We start from the raw sequence: 17,652 nt of genomic DNA, 5'->3' as shown, positions 1-17,652 counted from the left end.
ATTAAAGACATTAGACATTATATTAGACATGAAGATATTATTTAATCCATTGTGGTAATGAAATAACTGTTTTGTGAGAAATGTATGACAAGCCAACACACTTCACAGCTAACTAGCAAACTATAATCAACATTTTTCCACAACTTTACTTATTTAGCTTTACCTGTTTGGACCGCACTGCTCCAGGTTTCTGAGGGACTGGCATTTTGCTTCAGCTCCTTCTGCTGAATTCTTCTTCTTTAACTTGTTATTTATTTATTTATTTATTTGTTGTTGTTGTTGTTGTTAGGTACAACTCCTTAGCTTATATTTTTAAATGTATCCCAGACATACATACCCGTGCACCTTGCTGCTAAACGTTTGTGCGCTTCGGGTTGCCTGGACAACTTCGAAACGAAATGCGCATGCGCAGTGTCGTTTTTGCCACAAGATGGCTGATCATTACTAGTAGTTTAGTGTAAACAGTGATTACCAGTGAGAACAAATAAAATACACACACACACACACACACACTTTACATTTCTGTTTAATTTCTACAGTGGTATGAGGGCTTTAAAATTATATGCAGCATAATAATTACACAGAATCCAAAAATGATAGTCTAAGTCTGGAAATTTCTCTAACCTAAATCTGTAGCTACACTTTTACTGGTGAATCAGAATTCCCATGTTTATAATAATATGATGATGATTAATGTCTGTATAGTGATGTTTATAAATATGTGCATTTATTTTTCAAAAATATTGTAATCAGCGATTTTGCTTTATTCTGAAACTTAAGTCTCAGGAAACATTCTTTATTGTAAAAAAAAGGGGAAAAAAAAGAATAAGATTTTTGAGCCATTTGTTATTTTAAAACTGAGTGATTGTCATTTATTTTTGTATAGTTGTGATTTTCCTTGCTTTTTCATGCAGTTGGATTCATAATCTGGACAAAAACAGCCTGGTGTGATTATACTGTTTGCTTATGATTATGATTGTGATTTCTTTACCCAAATACTTAAAGGTGTAAAAAATCAATGGAGAAACAATGAAACGTTTTTTTAAACAGATGCTCTCAAAACGTTGCAAAGAACATGGACCATCTTATGATAATGTATAATTTATTTAAATCCCTTACAGTGGAAGATTTGAAACATATTTATAAAAATGATGACATCTGAACTGGCAAACTTTGAGTGTATCTATTTTACATTGTATGGTCAAAAGTTTGTGGATACCTGACCATCAGACATATATGTAGTTTTTAAATATCTCATTCCCCTTTAGCTATTATAACAACCTCCACTATTCTGGGAAGGCTTTCCACTAGATTTTGGCAAGCCTTGGCTGTGGCTGTGGGGATTTATCCATTCAGCCACATGAGCCTTTGTGAAGTTAGGCACTGATGTTGAGTGAGGAGGCTTAGGCAAACCTTGGCAAACCATGTCTTCACGGCCCTTACTTCATGCACAGGGGTATTATAATGCTGGAACAGGTTTGAGCCTGACAGTTCTAGTGAAAGGATATTGTAATGTATAGGCCTACAGTATACTATCGTGGAAATTAGACAACACTCGCAGACTCGTCCTCTGAAGGTAAAAAAAGGTTTATTTCAGAAAGATGGTTAATACAGGATAGAATAAAGCATAAAGCAAATACTATGAGTACATCAGAACTTCAGAATCCTTTCATGGTTCAACTGAATTCATCATAAAACAGACATAATGAAAGCGCTAAGGCTGTTTTTGCAGATATAAAATATCCTGTAGTCAAGCAAGCTTATTTTAGAGTTAAATGAGAGTCGTCATGGTCAAATGCATATTTACAATAGGTGTGAAATGAATGTCAATGGGTCGTCATCGTCGGTGTCGCTGGGAGGATCTGATACCCAGTCAGGTTTAGGACACAAGTCAGGTTGGTCATCATAGGGATCGTACTCAGTCTTTGTCAACATCAGCGTTTGGTCATTAGCGATTTCAACGAGTGTGAGAGACTGCTCCGAATGAGAGAAACAATACAAGGCAAAATGAGCAAGGCAAGAAGAATTACTGCACCTATTGGTAGATAGACGGTTAATATCCACGAGCCCCATCCCCCAAGTACTGAGTTCAGCCAATCAAACCCCGTCTCGCTAGTCTGTGGAGGGTTGCGTATCGCAGACCGCATGCGTTCAATGACAGAATAACAATTATGTGTCTGTGTGACAAGGGGACATGTGATGTTGTGTGGGTAGCACTGTTGGCAATGATTCTTATGACCAAAGGTGATACAGAACGGTTTACAGAGACGGCCAATATCTTGGCATACGGGCTTTTAACTACTAATTGTCGTCCAATCTGCAGCAATAGTCTACTAAAGAACTTCGTAAGCTTATGTGGGACCTATAGAAATCATGTCGTCTTAGGCACTTAGTCCTGTCACCACGATCAGCTAAATACCAAATTTGTGTAAAAGTGTGTGCGTCATGCACTCTTTCTGCTGCAACGATGTGATTGGCATGATTGATCAATAAGTCTTCCACCCAATAACTTCAATATCGCGCTTTGGTTTATCTTTCCAGCTTAAGGGTCTACCCCTGGACCCCCAGTGTTGTCGGGAACAGTCCCAGTGATTTGTGAGTTTACTTCTATGACAGGGCTTACTAACCGATACCACCTATACCAGGGGAAGGGTGCATGATTAGGAATAGGTTTGTATGTATGAGTGGATGTGCAGGTCAACATCTAATGATTTGTGTCTAGTCTTCAACAGTAGTCTGTGGTCAGGGAGCTTTGGGGATTAAGAGGTGTGGAAGCAAAGTCACGTCATCTAACCTCTGTCCTGGTCACGCGGCTATATAATACGCACTAATGAAGTTCAGTCCTCCTAAGAGTACAGTTTCCGTGTCGTCAATATTTTCTCCAAAAACTACATGTTCGTGATTTCGCAGGCTACCAGATATCACTTAAGACCGTCTATCGTGGAGTCGCGTGGGATTGGTGTGTTGATGTGTCAGGGTGTAATGTGTCATGTGTGTGGGCGTGTATATGCAGATCGTTGCTCGTGAGCGTAGGTCCTCCTAGAGGCCTCTTGATAGAGAATTATGGTCTAGTTCTCCTATTGCAATCCCGTCCTCTCCAGCTCAATGCTTGGCTCTGGCACCCTCCAGTGCAGTGGCTCGCATGCACCCATGTGGCTCTCCGGCTAACCTTTACCATGGAGCGGGTGACAAAAAGGATCTAGAATGGCCCCGACCACCATGGCTTGTTCCACCTGGTCCTGTGGAAGTCCTTGATCACGATCCACTCTCTGGGCTTCAGTTCATGCAGCGGACCCGTGGCTGGAGCTGGAAGTGCTGCCTTTACCTGCTTGTGGATAGAGTGCAGAGCAGAGGACAGGGTTGCACAGTAATTTAACATTGCATCATCACATGCTGCAGCATCGGGAAGAGGAGCTGTCACAGGCCCAACTCCTGTGTGTGGACGCCTCCCAAACAGTATCCCAAAGGGGCTAAGCCCATCCTAAGCCTGCTTCATAACAGCATTTGCTCAATCTGTTTTTTAGTGTCCCATTTTCACTCTCTACCACCGCACCACTAGCTGGATGATATGCACAGTGCTGCTTTAAGTCAATACAGATATATTCACCCACCTACTTAAGGGAATGGCTCGCAAAAGGTGTGGCATTATCACTGGAGATTATCATTATCACTACAGCGTCTGAGTCCTGTTTGGACGTAGGGACGTGGCCTTCTCTACCTTCAAACCTCAACCCACGTTATGAGTTGCGCAAAGATCGTAAACAAAATGATTATTTTTATTTATTTATTTTTTAAGAGTAATTAGAGAAACCAATGCTTTATCGCAGCTATCATTCCCCCTTTTTGACACATGGTCCCTGCCATGCATCAACTTTGAAGACAAGGACAGCCCTGAGGGCACCGCCAAACTCCGTCAACAACTGTGCAGCCTGCTTTGCGCCACACAGCCTTTTCCTTGTCCACGTAGCCCGTGCTTGGAGATCTGAAAGCTGTAAAGAAGGAGTGATTATTTTTTTTTGCGTTTTAGGACCATAGATGCAGCTGCTTGCTTTGCTGCACTGTCCGCTCGAGCGTTTCCAAGGAAAACAGGGTCTAATTTGTTAGTGTATGCATCACATTTGCATACTGCAATAGTTTTGGGGAGTAGGACTGCGTCCAGCAGCTCAAAGACTGTGTGTGCTATGGTATAACTTTCAAAGTTTTAACGGATTTAACGAGCTATGAAAATCAAGTGAATACGCATTCTCGTGCACAGACAGAAAAGGTTCTAGTGTGTGCCAAATCTCTAGACATTCAATTAATCATATAACCTATAGGTTCAATAAAGCAAACCTTAAGAATGTAAAAGAGTTTTACAGTTTGGTAGGGCTTACAGTTTTCTCTTCCCTTCTTTTAAAAAAAAAAAATTTCTTCTTTTTTTTTAGCTCAGTAATATTTACTTGTGCGTTAAATTTGACAAATGTATCATGTACCGCTGATATGATGGAATGAGTCAATGGGGCATGACACTTCATAATAACCCACTGCAAAAATACTGCGCCTCTTGCACTTCTTAATAAGTACTCTCTTTACTTATTTATTGCTCTAACCGGAGTCTTTCCGTTAGCAAATATTTATACCGTTATTATCTCTATCTCTATATATATACCCGTTGGTATATATCTTAGTTTTGAAGCTGTGATCTAGGAAACACTAATATCTTTGTCGTCGCAGAGGCGAAGTTCCTGGAACTTCTTATAAGAAATCACCTCCATGTAATACTTCTCACAATGTAATACGCACATTTCTTATATCATTGACTCCCTTCCATACAGACAGAAATACACTATGACTTCATAAAATTCTAATTCTAATTATAAATTCTTGATGATTCCTACCAGTCAGTGGAGAGGCTGCCTCGGTCTTTCGCACCACACGATAAAGAGCAAACCGCCTGCATGCCAACACGGAATTCAGGGTGAAACTTTTCCACGAACGTCCTCCAAACCGGAGGACGATGCAGCCTCATCACTGACTGGTAGGAATCATCAAGAATTTAGAATCAGAATTAGAATTAGAATTTGCTTGTTGTCCAGAAAATCTGAAAAGACTCACGCAAAATTGTCATGGAAATTAGACAACACTGGCAGACTCGTCCTCTGAAGGTAAAAAGGTTTATTACTGAAAGATGGTTAATACAGGATATAATAAAGCAGGATAGAATAATGAGAGCGCTCTGAAGCGCTTGTGCTGAACCACTACTATAGATATGAAACGCAGAGCATGACACACTTCTGTGTACCGATAAGAAGCAGTTTGAGGCAATTCAAACAGGCTTTGTTTTAGGGTCTTGGAAAATGTGCAGACAAACCTTGAACAGAAGAACATGTTTGTGTCTCTGTAAGCAGATAAAAATTCTGTACTGATCTCAGTGACATGACATGGCCTTCTTAGGTGTTATCCTATCCTCAGATGAACATAAAAACAACAAGAACAAAACTATTTCAAAGTAAAAATGAATAATTTCCCTCACAATACAAAGACCTCCTATACAATTGTTGTTGTTGTTGTCGTTTACTTTTTATTAACTGTGTACCTTCAACTTTGTGCCAACAGTTTGGAGAAGACCCACATATGATGGTGATGGCCATCGTGTATTTCCACTGGGAAATTTGAATACATGTTAATCTTTGTACATCTTCTGTTGCACTCAAAATCAAACGAAAGCATTTTAGCTTTATTTCAATGCTGCTTTATCCCTGTGCACTAGCTTATATTTATATGTTTTTTGATGATTTTACTGGTACATGTTCATTTAAGTTAATTTAATACAGGCGAGTACAGGAGTGCGTCCGGCGCATGCGCAGTGCCCCACACCCGCCCTGTTATATTTGGCTAGTCAGTGCTGTTTAGTTATGTCGGTTAAGGTAGCTGTACCTTTTCCGCTTTGAGACTTTTTAAAAAAATGTCAGTGTCTGAGGACAGCGTATCGTGTCCGACTGAAAACAGTGTCACTGTTCATTTAGACTCGGCCTCTGTCTCAGACGCCGAAACAGTGCTAAAAAATCCTAATGTCCATAGTTGTCATGTTGAAGAAGGTGAGTCCGGCACAGTAATTACCCAAACATCTGTGTGCTAGCTGTATTCAGGCTGTTAGATCCCTGTTTTATACCAAAAAAAAAAAAAAAAAAGCACCTTAACGAGTTTTTCACCAGCTTCAGGATCCATACACTGCTAACAACTTGTTCGAGATGGAGGGGTTTTAGCAGTTATATTAGCTAACGCTGCTAAGACTAGCATGCTAATTCCTGCTAGTTAGCGTTAGCTGGTTCATGGCTACCTCCCATCTCAAACAATAACGCATTCAGGTTTGGTTCACTCGGTATTTAGCTTCAGATTTTAAAAGTAATAAACTCACAATGGCAAACTAACGAGTTTAGACAACGCTAGATTGTTTATAATATCAAAAATAATCCTTTATTTCTGATATTTAATAATTAGTAATATTTATTAGCTAGTATTATACTTGTTAACTAGTACAACTTGCTGTGAGAGGATTTCTTTAGAGCACTCAAATGTTCTCAAATGACAAAGTGCTATTATTCTTTTTAATTATTATTTTTTTATTTTATAATATTAATTTTCATTTACATTAAATAATTTGACTCCTTTATTTGTACAAAACGGCTCTTAACTTCACTACACCTCAGACTTATTACCTTAAATTTGTGGCTTGAAGTGAATTTTATTATTATTATTATTATTATTATTAGTTAATTCGCAATACATTTGACACCATTTTATTGCTTCAGAGGACACCTAAGGACATTACAATTCAAGTTTATGTTCCTGGTAAATGGATACTTTTAAAATAATCCATATAAAATATTCGGAGGAGCTTGCAGTTTTTCTCAATTACTTTAGATTTTCCGCAGATTCGGGCCGAGACACGTCACATCATCACGACATGCATTCAGCCAAAACCCTGTTCGATTCACGTGCGTCGAACATGAGTACAGCTAAAAGGTCTCATTTACCAACAAACATCGCTTCGAAAGACCGTGCAAAACTACTTCATGCAGTTGCAATTTCGTCAATTCAAGTAGTTTTTTGCAACATATAAAAGCACAGAAACCCCGTAAGTCGCATCGCAAATTTTGAAAAAAAAGCAGCAGGAAAATCAAGTATTTTTGGCCCCAACAGTCACAAAAAAGCTCTGAGAAATCCTGTAGAATATAGACACTGTGTCCTAATCAGTATTCGTATTTTGCATAATAAAATAAACTTTTACCTTAATATGAACTACTTTTTACAGTTTAAACCCTGGATTTACTTCATAGTGACAGTAAGGAGGAATCGGCAATCAAAAATATTAAATGTTCTTTAAGTAGAGTGCAGTTTTATGTACAAAAAAAATGTCATTTTTGAGTAGTAATTGAATCATTGCTAAAGAACAGTAACACAAACACATTTGTTTTTTTGTCTTAAAACATTAGCGCTTCATATGGATGTGAAGTACTTCTCCCCAGCCCCCACCTCGAATCCCTTTTAATATTTATTTTTATATTATTTTTCTGTGAAATTTCTTTGCTTTTTCAGGCAGAAATTGGCTTTCAGACAAGGGCTGCATAACATGGACAAAACACAGCATGTTTCTGATTATTCTGCTACATGTTAGAACCGTGTGCGTGTTTTGATCAGTGAATCTTACTGGCTTATTAATATTATTTGCTACAGCTTGTCAAAAAGAACAGTGAGTCTGCTCTGATATCTTATATTGCAGTAATGATTAACAGTTGACATAACTTGCAGTGAATGCAACTGATGAACCTGTAATTTCATTTCCCCACTAATGCCTGTGGGATTTCTTACGATTCATTAACAATCCATGTATATATGAGCATGTATATTTTTTATAGATGAATAAAGAACGGTGATGTATTGCTGTGTAATCCAGCGTACAGTAGGTTACAATGCTCAGGTCTGTTATTTCTTCAAGTTTTATTAAGTAGGATATCATGTTCTGTTCCAGATCTCACATGTCCACACTGATCCTAATCGTTTCTGTGTAGTGTAACGTAACGTTGTTCTTGTCTACATGAAGCATAATGTTAATCGTCGTTATATAAGTCTGTATCGGTATTATTATTGTTTTGGCAGAAACCGAGAATGACAGTGAGCTTCTTAAAGGCTTGCTAACCGACACCTTCTGTCAGGTGTGTGAGGCGGTGTTGATGTTTGAGTCTCAGAGAGTCTCTCATTATGAGGTTTGTATGAGCGTTTGCATATGAGTTTATATTGCTAAGATGTCTGTGGATGTTTTTAAAGCGTGTTTTTTGTTTTTGTTTTGTTTTTTTGGGGGGGTTTTGGTCATCAGGGGAAGAAGCATGCTCAGCGCGTTCGAATCTACCTGCAGAACAAGAAAGCTGAAAGGAACAAGCAGAGCAGCTTTCAGGTAAATTGCCACGAGTGCGGCTTTTTAGCATGGAAGCTTGTTTGGGTCATTGCATCACCTGCCGTTTTTAAAGGAAACCTGTAGCTTGAAACACAGTAAATATGCTTATAGTGAAATATTTGAGATGTGATCAGTGATTCTGGTGCTAATTTGTTGGTCAGTGTTGTATTTTTGTTAGAAGTTAGTGGTAGATGAAGCAAGAGCTTAGTCCCACTTGCTCAACTATTGGCACATAGTCAAATGGCATGCTGGGTAATGCAGGAAACCATTTAACCAAAGAGAAAATAGACCAGCATGTTCAGTTTTAACGACAACAACAACAAAATAGACTCCATTGAAGAACACTAAGTTCAGGGTGGGTTTCTGCTTTAACAGAGTGTTAGTGCGGATCCGGAGAAGTTCTGCGAGCTGTGCAATATGGTGTTTAGCTCGCCTGTGGTCGCCAAGTCTCACTATGAGGGAAAAGTCCATGCCAAGAACACAAGGAAGTCCAGCGCCACATCCTCTGTAGGTAAGTGATTCCTCTGTAGGTAACTGTGGCAATAATTCTGGAGGGCAATGCAGCCCCCGATTGATTTGTATATTTCAGGATTTAGTAGCGTATTGTAATAAGCCAATATTGTTGACAGATGCCAGGACCACGGTGAGTTCAGCGGCTCCTCCTGTAACTGCCGTGGAGGACGCAGCAGAGGCGAGCGCATGGGACGACATGGTTCAGGAACAGAAGGAAAGCACAGTGTGTGCTGCCCAGGGGGTCGACCTGAGTGACCCAGACAAGTACTGCAAGTTATGCGCGGCTTCGTTTAACAACCCGATGATGGCCGCTGAACACTACAGCGGTCGCAAGCATCAGCGTAACCTGGCCCGCCAGGAGCTGCACAATAAGCTGGGAGAACTGTCTGAGCAAGGTGCTTTATCAGTGCTTGTCATTTATATCTTGTAGTTAAAGTAGATTGCATGACTGTAGATTGCATGAACTCGTTAGCCTTACCATATCCAATTCAGGGAATCACGATTTAGGCTGTTTTATTAGTGCAGTCAATTAACAGCCAAACACAGGCTGTCTAGAAATTATTTCCAGCTTCAGTTAGGTTAGGTTAACAACTATTTAAGGGTGTAACAATTAAAAAAAAATTCGGCTCAGCTGAAACTGAGCGTGCGCAGCATGGAAGCTCATGTCCATCAACAGAGCTCTCCTTACAGCTCAGTGGGCGGCCTTCGTTGGATGGTAGATGCGACATCTACAGCAGCGTCTGGGTTGTTCCAGGCTGAAAACGACCCAGGAGTTGAACCAAACCGCCATGTTCAACTCCAGCCTCACGAGCGTCCGGAAATAAGTCTGGATCTTCCTGTGAGCTAGCCTGCGTTGCTCTATACCAGCTGAGTGGGATTAAATAATAACGTGCATGTATTATTCGAGTACTTTGTGCCAAGTTAAAATATTCGAACTTGCTCAGATTTACTTTGGGTGCAATTGTACAATACTAAAAAAAAAAAAGGGTACCATTTGCTGGCAAAGGAAATAATTTTATTGTAATTAAGAGGCTACTTGGCAACCTGTTCTTTCCTTCTCACATATTTCATTCTTCCATTTCTTTCTTTATATTTTATTTTTATAGCAACCTCCCTCACATGTCCAATCTGCGATGTGACTCTCAGCTCCATGGACACATACCAGGCTCACATGAAAGGCAATAAACACCAGATAAAGTAAGCAGGGTTCAACAACACCCCCCCCCCAACCCTTCCCCCCCATTCACACACACATAACGTCTAATACATTAGTGCAACTATACTTTATTTTCAGCAAATTTAATTCCTCAATTCCTCTTCCAACTCAGAGAAAAGAAGACGCAAGACGATTTATGCAAAAAGAAGGTGTACGACTCGTTCCAGGACGAGCTGGCCGACTACATCCAGGTGCAGAGGTCTCGGGGACTGGAGCCCAAAACGGGTCAGGGATCTGAAAATCAGGGACCGAGGAAAGCAGAGAGTGTAGTAGACGAGAGCGGAGAGTGTTGTGACCAGCCCCAGATTCTGTCTCTCCAATCCCGTCTTCCTGCCCCTGCCTTCCGAACGCAGCCCTGGCGCCCACCGTTTCATCCTCACCCCAATCCTGTCGCTTTCAGAGGGCGATTCCCAGTGCCGAACCAATGGGATCAGGGTTACTCATCCTACCCTCCTCCCCTCATCCCTGGGCTAACAGGAAGAGCATTACATAGAGGGAGGAGCCCAGAATCTTTTAGCTCCTCGTCTTCGTTCTCAGACTCCTCGTCTTCGTATAGTAGCAGCAGCAGCGAGGACAGCAGAGACAGACGGAGGAGGAGGAGGAAAAAGAGACGAGAAGGAACAAAGAAAAGAAGAGAAGAAGATGGTGATTCAGAAGGGGACGTGCAGAGAAGGAGCAGAGAGAGGAGAAGGAAGGACGATGGCAGTGCAAAGAAACCAAAACGACACAGAGGAAGCTCTGATGAAGATCACGGAAAGAGATGGAAGGAGAAAAAGCACAGAGAAAGAGTTACCAAGAAGAGACGGAGAGAAGAGGACGAAGGAGATTGGACCAGAGTGTCTCATGTAGCGATGACGAAAGGTGAGGGAGAAGGAGAAGCACAGAGTGAAGGACTTAAAGAGGAGAAAGCGAAGCACAAAAAAGAGAAAAAGAAACCGAAGGACAGAGAGGACAACCGGACAGAAGAGGAAAAGCTGTGGGACGAAACCATTGTGGGGATATTCTGATAGACGATGATTGTGAACACTCATTCATCCTACGTAAGCAGACATTAAACATGCAAAACGGTCTAAAGCCGAAATGATTTATCCAAATGATATATCCAAGCCGGTTTATCCATGTTTGCGTTTTTCTACACCACAAACTTCTAACTAACATGCACGACCAGCAGACTTTTCAGATAGGCTTTAGAAACTGCACTTTTTTTCTTTCTTAATTAAGATGGATCATGGTTACTCGGTGTAGCTGCATCTATCTGCTGCTACTCTATTTTTGCACAACAGGATGAATTTAGACATGTCGATATTTTAGACAGAGCAATGTGTCTTCTCAAAACACTAGAAATAAACGCCATATACTCTTGAATATGATTCGAATTCTTTTAAAAGCACTTCTAATTTAAGATCATGCCTAGCTAAAGGGCTATATGATGTGAGCGGTAATAAGTATTCAGACATTGTTGTTTTTGTTGTTTAATATACTTCCATTGCTTCTATCCACTTAAAATTTACACACACAATGTCTGTTGCCTTTGTAGTTATATATATTAATTGATCAGCATAAAAAAAAGATCAGTTTGACAGAAAAGAAGTATTCAGACACTGTATAAAATGTAAATAAATGAATATGATATAAATAAATATGTACATCTAGAAATATTAAAACATTCTTGTCACTACAATTGGTTTGATAATTTGCAGGTGGAAAGCGCATGGAACCACACCTAATCGGCCCTGGACATAAGGAAGGGAAGAGAGAAGTCAGCACTCACTCAAAAAGAGTTGCAGGACGACCTGAAAGCAGCAGGAACAGCATTTACACAGAAACCAATAAGCAATGAAGTGTAGTACAATCACCTCTGTTCGTAATCCTCATGCAAATCCCCGATGCGAAAAAGAAAAAGCACAGAGATGTGCATCTATAAGCATTTAGACGAATCAGAGCTCTTGGAACGATATACTCTGGTCAGATGAAATAAAAACAGAACTCTCTGACAGTAATTGAAGATGATTTTCCAGGAGGACCGAGCTAAAATTGAACCGCAATACTTACCATGCTTACCATAGACGCCTTGAAGCTGTAACAATGGCTTGAACAATGGCTTTGCAACAAAGTATTAATGCTGGTAATTTGTGATTTCTGAATACTTTTCCCCCTATCGGCTTTGTTTTTATAAACATCTTTGTTTACACGTATGAATACATACTTTTTAGTTCATACAGTCCTCTCTGAAAGTATTGGAACAGCAAGGCCAATTTGTTTGTTTGTGCTGCACACCAAAGATATGTGTTTGAGTGTTTAGGATTTCAGTTTTTATTTCCTATTGTTTAAAGCTAGATATGTTAAACAACACAAAACCTTTTATATCAGACCACCCAATTTTTAGGTGAGCAAAAGTATTGCAACAGATAAGAAAATAACATAATATTTGGTTGCATATCCCTTTGCTTGCAGTAATTAAAGAAGTAAAAAAGTAAGTAAAAAAACCAATTGTTGGTTTCTTCTTTTGTGTTGCTTTTCCAGGCTTTTGTTTCTGGGGATTTCTCCCTTCAGTTCCTCGTCAGGAGGTGAAATGCTGCTCAATTGGGTTAAGGTCTGGTGATTGACTTGGCCAGTCTAAAACCTTTCACTTTTCCCCCCTGATAAAGTCCTTTATTGAGTTGGCAGTGTGTTTTTGTGTGTTCCTCCCATTTAATTTGCATGTATTTCCCTGTAAATTGGCAGACAAAATGTTCCTGCAAACTTCTGAATTCATTCTACCACTACCTTCATGAGTTAACATCATCAATAAAGATTAGTGAGCCTGTTCGAGAAGCAGCCATGCAAGCCCAAGCCATGACACTACCTCCACCGTGTTTCACAGATGAGCTTATTTTGGATCATGAGCAGATCCTTTCTCAATACTTTGGCCTTTCCATAATTTTGGTAGAGCTTACTCTTGGTTCCAGAACTTTTTTTTGCCTCATCTCTGTATTTCTTTGTGAATTCCAGTCTGGTTTTATGATTTTTACTGCTCATGAGTGGTTTGTAGTATGGCCTCTATAACCTCCTTTGGAGGTTGTTGGTGATGACATTGACTGTTTTTTGGGGGTTTTCTTCACAGCTCTCACAATGTTTCTGCCATCAGCTGTTGTTGTTTTCCTTGGCTGACCCACTCAATGTTTGTTGCTCAGTACGCCAGTGGTTTCTTTCTTTTTCATGACATTCCAATTTGTTGTGTTGGCTATGCCCAGTGTTTGTGCAATGCCTTTGATTGATTTTCCCTCTTTTCTCAGATTCAAAATGGCTTGCTTTGCTCCCATAGACAGCTCTCTGATCTTTATATTGGCTTATCCTATTTAACAAGTGCACTTCACAGGTGAAACTGAAGGCTAAACCCTAGAGTTGATGTTCAGAGCTATTTTTTGTTTAAACAATCAATCTAACAGGACACACCTGGGTAACAAGAAACACCTGTCATGTTCCAATATTTTTTGCTCGCCTGCAAATTGGATGGTCTGATCTATTTCTGTTAACACATTTACATACGAATACCAGGGAATAAAAGCGGACGTTCTAAACTCTCTTCTCATTTCTTTTGATCTCAAACCTAAATGTTTTCAGGCTACAGCAAAAACAAACGAATTGGCCTCGCCGTTCCAATAGTTTCGGAGGAGACAGTATGTTTAAAGTCAAAAGATATTACGTGTGTAATGTGGACAATAGACGTATATGAAATAATAAAAACAAAAAGAACCAAACACTGATTTCCCCTTGCTGTAGATTCTGGAAAAGGTTCAGAAGTGGATGAATCAGTAGCCTGGGACAAGCAGATTTATTATGCTCAGCGGGTTAACAGACACAAGTATTTTTTCTTCTCTTATTTGTTAACGAAAGAAAGAAGCATCTCTACTCGCTATTGACTTGCAAAAGTTCTGGGACGTATATTTAAATTGTGCTTGATGTGACACACCTCGATGGTCTAACTCAGCAGTTCTCAAACTTTTTTTTTGGCAGCTTTTGCATTAGTATTAAATTCATTTTTGTGATATGTAATCCTAGTTAAGTCCATTTCAGTTACAGGTTGTAACACTACAAAATGTGGAAAACGTCATGGGGGTGAATACTTACGCACAGCAGTGTTGTACTCTCAAGACGGGTGCAGTAACACAAAATCTGACTCAGGGAGGCGCAGTTCGACTGCAAGAGTGTGTCCTGTTTGTCTCTGTGAGGAAAAACTAACGTTTGCTGTGATGTATATGCAACAGAGTAAGTATTTGTATGATTTGATGTAGACGAGACCTTTTTTCCCCAAATTTGTATGCGAGTTGCCTGCTTAGGATTTATTACATGCTCATTATTATACAAGTTCTATATTAATGTCTGAAGCTCTGCTGTTAGGATAGTGTGTGTGCTTGAATATATTTTTGTCTTGTATGACAGGTGTGTTTAGGGCAAATGAGGACACTTGGCTTTTACAGCTCACACCTGGCTCTCAGGTTAGACCTCATTTGCCCCGAATGAAAGGATGAAGTACTGAAATATAGTACATAGCCAAAAAAAAAAAAATTTAAAAAAAATGCTATATTAACACAGTGGATATTTAAAAAAAAAAAAAAAAAAAAGTCATCGAAATTGCAGGTTTTTATGATGTAAAGTCAAAAATCAAGACAAATCATATCTAAAATTGTTCATATTTAACGTGATCTTGAAACGAATTGATAATTATCAGAGGAAAAAAAAAATTCTCTGACACTTCTCAGCCCACTTTGCTGTCAGAACAGCCTTAATTCTTCATGGTATAAATGCCACAAGGTGCTGGACATATTCCTTTGAGATTCTGGTCCACATTGATATGATATTGATATTGCATCAGATAATTGCTGCAGATGTGTCACTTGTGTGGCTTGTGTTCTACCACATCCCAAAAGATTTAGATCTGAACCTGGGGAGACCTCTGAACTCATGGTCATGCTCATGGAGCCAGTTGTGCATTCTGAGATGCTTTTCTGCTCACCATGGATGTAAGGAGTGGTTGTTTGAGTAACCATAGTCTTCCTGTCAGCTCTATTCTGACCTCTCTCATCAACAAGGCATTGCCACCTGTAGAACCACCGCTTATTGGATGTTTTTTTGCACCATCCTATGTAAACTCTAGAGATTGTTTTGTGTGAAATCATGCCATGGTCAGTCACTGAGATTCCATTTTTCCCCATTCTGATGTTTGATGTAAACATTAACTGAAGCCTTTGATTTGTATCTGCATGATTTTATGCACTGTACAGCTGTCATATGATTGGCTGATTGGATAATTACATAACTGTGCAGGTATAAAGTGATGGATATAAACCTATGTGGATGTTGAGCATGTATGTGGAAATAATTTGATCCTATAAGCTGAGACACTAATGCACTATATGTTTGAAGATTAAAAAAAAAATTCTTAAATTAATTTTCCCAATATAGCACCTTTAATGTGACATTAGTGGGGGTTTTTTTCTTCTGTTTTTTTTTTCTCTTGAATTTTATTCATTTTAAGGTCACATTAAAGACATGGTTTATCTTGGCTTTCTATTACAAAACCCTGTAATAGAAGTTTCAATAACTTTTTAGCCACTGTGCTTCTTGATATGAATTAAATGAAAGATATTCGTGTTTTAGGATGCTTTAGGACAGGATATGTGGGAGATAATCAAAATACTGATTCTATAGTTCATAATACTGCTTCTCTAAACATTCTCTTAAGTTTCTAGAGTCGTATTTTCCAGATGTTTGAGCTCTTTCGTATGAAAACCTTGAAGCCAAAAGCGTACAACCATCACCAGCACGTTCAGCGAGACTCTGAAGCCCCCTGAGATCTCCTGTTTTCAAAGAATCATGTGGTTACGTTCCCAGTGTCTCAGTCGCACCTTCGACCCTCTGAACACGCGTGCTTCGCCCACATCCTCCCCCCTGTACGACCCTCCCGTAAGCTCACAAGCCTCTGAAGACCTCCGACTGAGGGTTGGGGGGGGTGTTGAGAACTTAAAGCCTGCAGCCCAAACTCCTACATGAAGCCTCTTACCTCTTACATACCTTAGAATGTAGCAGCTGAACCTTTACAGCATTTAACCTTTTCTCCATTTCTGTGTTAAAAATGTTTTTTTTTTTATGTCTGTTTGTTAAATAAAAGTACTCAGTTTTTTTTATACAGGTTTTAAAACATGCAATTCTACTCTTTTAATGCACAAGTAAATGTATATATATAAACAGTTTTCATGACCGTAACGTAATATAATGTATAATATAGAGCTAGACAATATATCAAAAATACTTAAAAAATTAAATGAATGTAGAAAAAAAAAAAGTTAGATGTTGTTTGTATTTATTGTATAAAAAAAAAATGACAAAACCTAAAGGAAAAACAAGAAATTCTACAATTTTGAAGAATCAGTACCAAATTTTAGCTGCTTCCAATAAATTAAAAAAAAAAAATAATAATAATAAAAAATACCTACACAATATCTCAGAAAATTGAGATATTCAGACATAATTTATCATAATATCAATATTACATAGTCATATCGCCCAGGCTCTATAGATGGAAATTTTTCTTTGTTTAAATGTGCTATGCATAAGTTTTCACCCCCTCACTACTGTATCGTTACAATCCAGAAGTAAAATGGATTTAACTGGGATTATAAGCATTTGCATACCCAATATGTCTAACATACTGTTAGATAAATTTCTGAAGGTGCAATATATATATATATATATATATATATATATATATATATATATATATATATATATATATATATATATATTTTTTTTTTTGTGTCACCCCTTGGGTCAATATTTGGTAGAACCATCTTCAACTACTGTACATATCTTCTGGAGTATGCTTCGCATTCAGATCCTGATAGTTTTGCCTGTTTTTCTTAGCACAATTATTACAAGCTTTATCAGGTTGCATGGAGACACCGATTTTCAAGTCTTGCCCCAGATTCTCTGTTGATGACATTTAATTCTAACATAGTCCATTTCACGTCCAGGTAATAACACTACAACATGTGGGAGGAAGAAAGATCAAGGGAGGGGAATACTTATGCAAGCACTGAATTTAGTTATGTTTGGTGTCAAAATGTCGCTTCTTTAGAGTTGCACTGGAATTACAATGCAAATGTGACTAAGGAGTAATGGAAGCTTATTAGCATCTGACTTTTTACCCATCGGATTCCATATAAATGTCAGCAAACGTGGTTCGTTTACAATTACTTCATGAATATAATCAACTACTAAACTGTAGATATGTGGCCGCTCCACTGTATTTAATCATTCTTTGAGTTATGAACTATTTGTAACTATTTTGTTGTGTAACACAGTAAAATTGAGTGGAAAATGATCCAGTATTGTTCCCCCCCCCCCCCCCCCACCCAATAGCATACTTTGAAATCTCTACTAAGTCCATACAGGATTTCATGGAGGGGAATTTTTTGTGATTGTTGCAACCAAAAATGCTTGATTTTAC

At 38.9% G+C, this 17,652-nt stretch overlaps 2 protein-coding genes and 1 long non-coding RNA gene across 14 annotated transcripts in view; 1 reads left to right on the top strand and 2 right to left on the bottom strand.

Annotated features, from left to right (window-relative positions):
• Positions 1 to 614, bottom strand: part of dnai1.2 (dynein, axonemal, intermediate chain 1, paralog 2) — a 34,108-nt gene extending 33,494 nt beyond the window's left edge. For all 5 annotated transcript variants that reach the window (XR_008388385.1, XR_008388384.1, XM_053648784.1 and 2 more), the window contains exon 1: positions 164 to 614. Coding sequence is in view for 3 of the 5 variants with exons in the window: in XM_053648784.1 (XP_053504759.1) it covers positions 164 to 205 (42 nt within the window). In the remaining 2 variants the exon portion in view is untranslated. The remainder of the gene's footprint in view (positions 1 to 163) is intronic.
• Positions 615 to 1,571: 957 nt separating this feature from the next.
• Positions 1,572 to 5,011, bottom strand: LOC128622895 (uncharacterized). Its single transcript, XR_008388459.1, has 2 exons — positions 4,878 to 5,011; positions 1,572 to 3,989 (listed from the first exon to the last, which is right to left on the bottom strand). It is a non-coding gene; the product is annotated as an uncharacterized LOC128622895 (long non-coding RNA).
• Positions 5,012 to 5,106: 95 nt separating this feature from the next.
• Positions 5,107 to 16,752, top strand: zmat1 (zinc finger matrin-type 1). Of its 8 annotated transcripts, XR_008388392.1 has the most exons (12): positions 5,186 to 5,488; positions 5,596 to 6,077; positions 8,140 to 8,246; positions 8,357 to 8,434; positions 8,810 to 8,945; positions 9,064 to 9,342; positions 10,054 to 10,144; positions 10,276 to 11,203; positions 11,864 to 12,288; positions 13,926 to 14,411; positions 14,586 to 14,641; positions 15,911 to 16,739. XR_008388392.1 is itself a non-coding variant. In XM_053648864.1 (9 exons), exons 2-8 carry the CDS (start codon positions 5,945 to 5,947, stop codon positions 11,168 to 11,170), a joined length of 1,719 nt encoding a protein of 572 aa, XP_053504839.1. In that variant the 5' UTR covers positions 5,186 to 5,488; positions 5,596 to 5,944; the 3' UTR covers positions 11,171 to 11,203; positions 11,864 to 13,355. The 8 variants fall into 8 exon arrangements, 1 of the variants encoding a protein (XP_053504839.1); XR_008388390.1 differs by having other exon boundaries at positions 13,926 to 14,007; positions 14,220 to 16,751; XR_008388391.1 differs by having other exon boundaries at positions 14,586 to 16,751.
• The last annotated feature ends 900 nt before the right edge of the window (positions 16,753 to 17,652 follow it).

The sequence above is a fragment of the Ictalurus furcatus genome, chromosome 18 (assembly GCF_023375685.1).
Source record: "Ictalurus furcatus strain D&B chromosome 18, Billie_1.0, whole genome shotgun sequence".
NCBI lineage: Eukaryota > Metazoa > Chordata > Actinopteri > Siluriformes > Ictaluridae > Ictalurus > Ictalurus furcatus.
The sequence above is the reverse complement of the archived record's forward strand: the minus strand, read 5'-3'. Positions and strand labels throughout refer to the sequence as shown.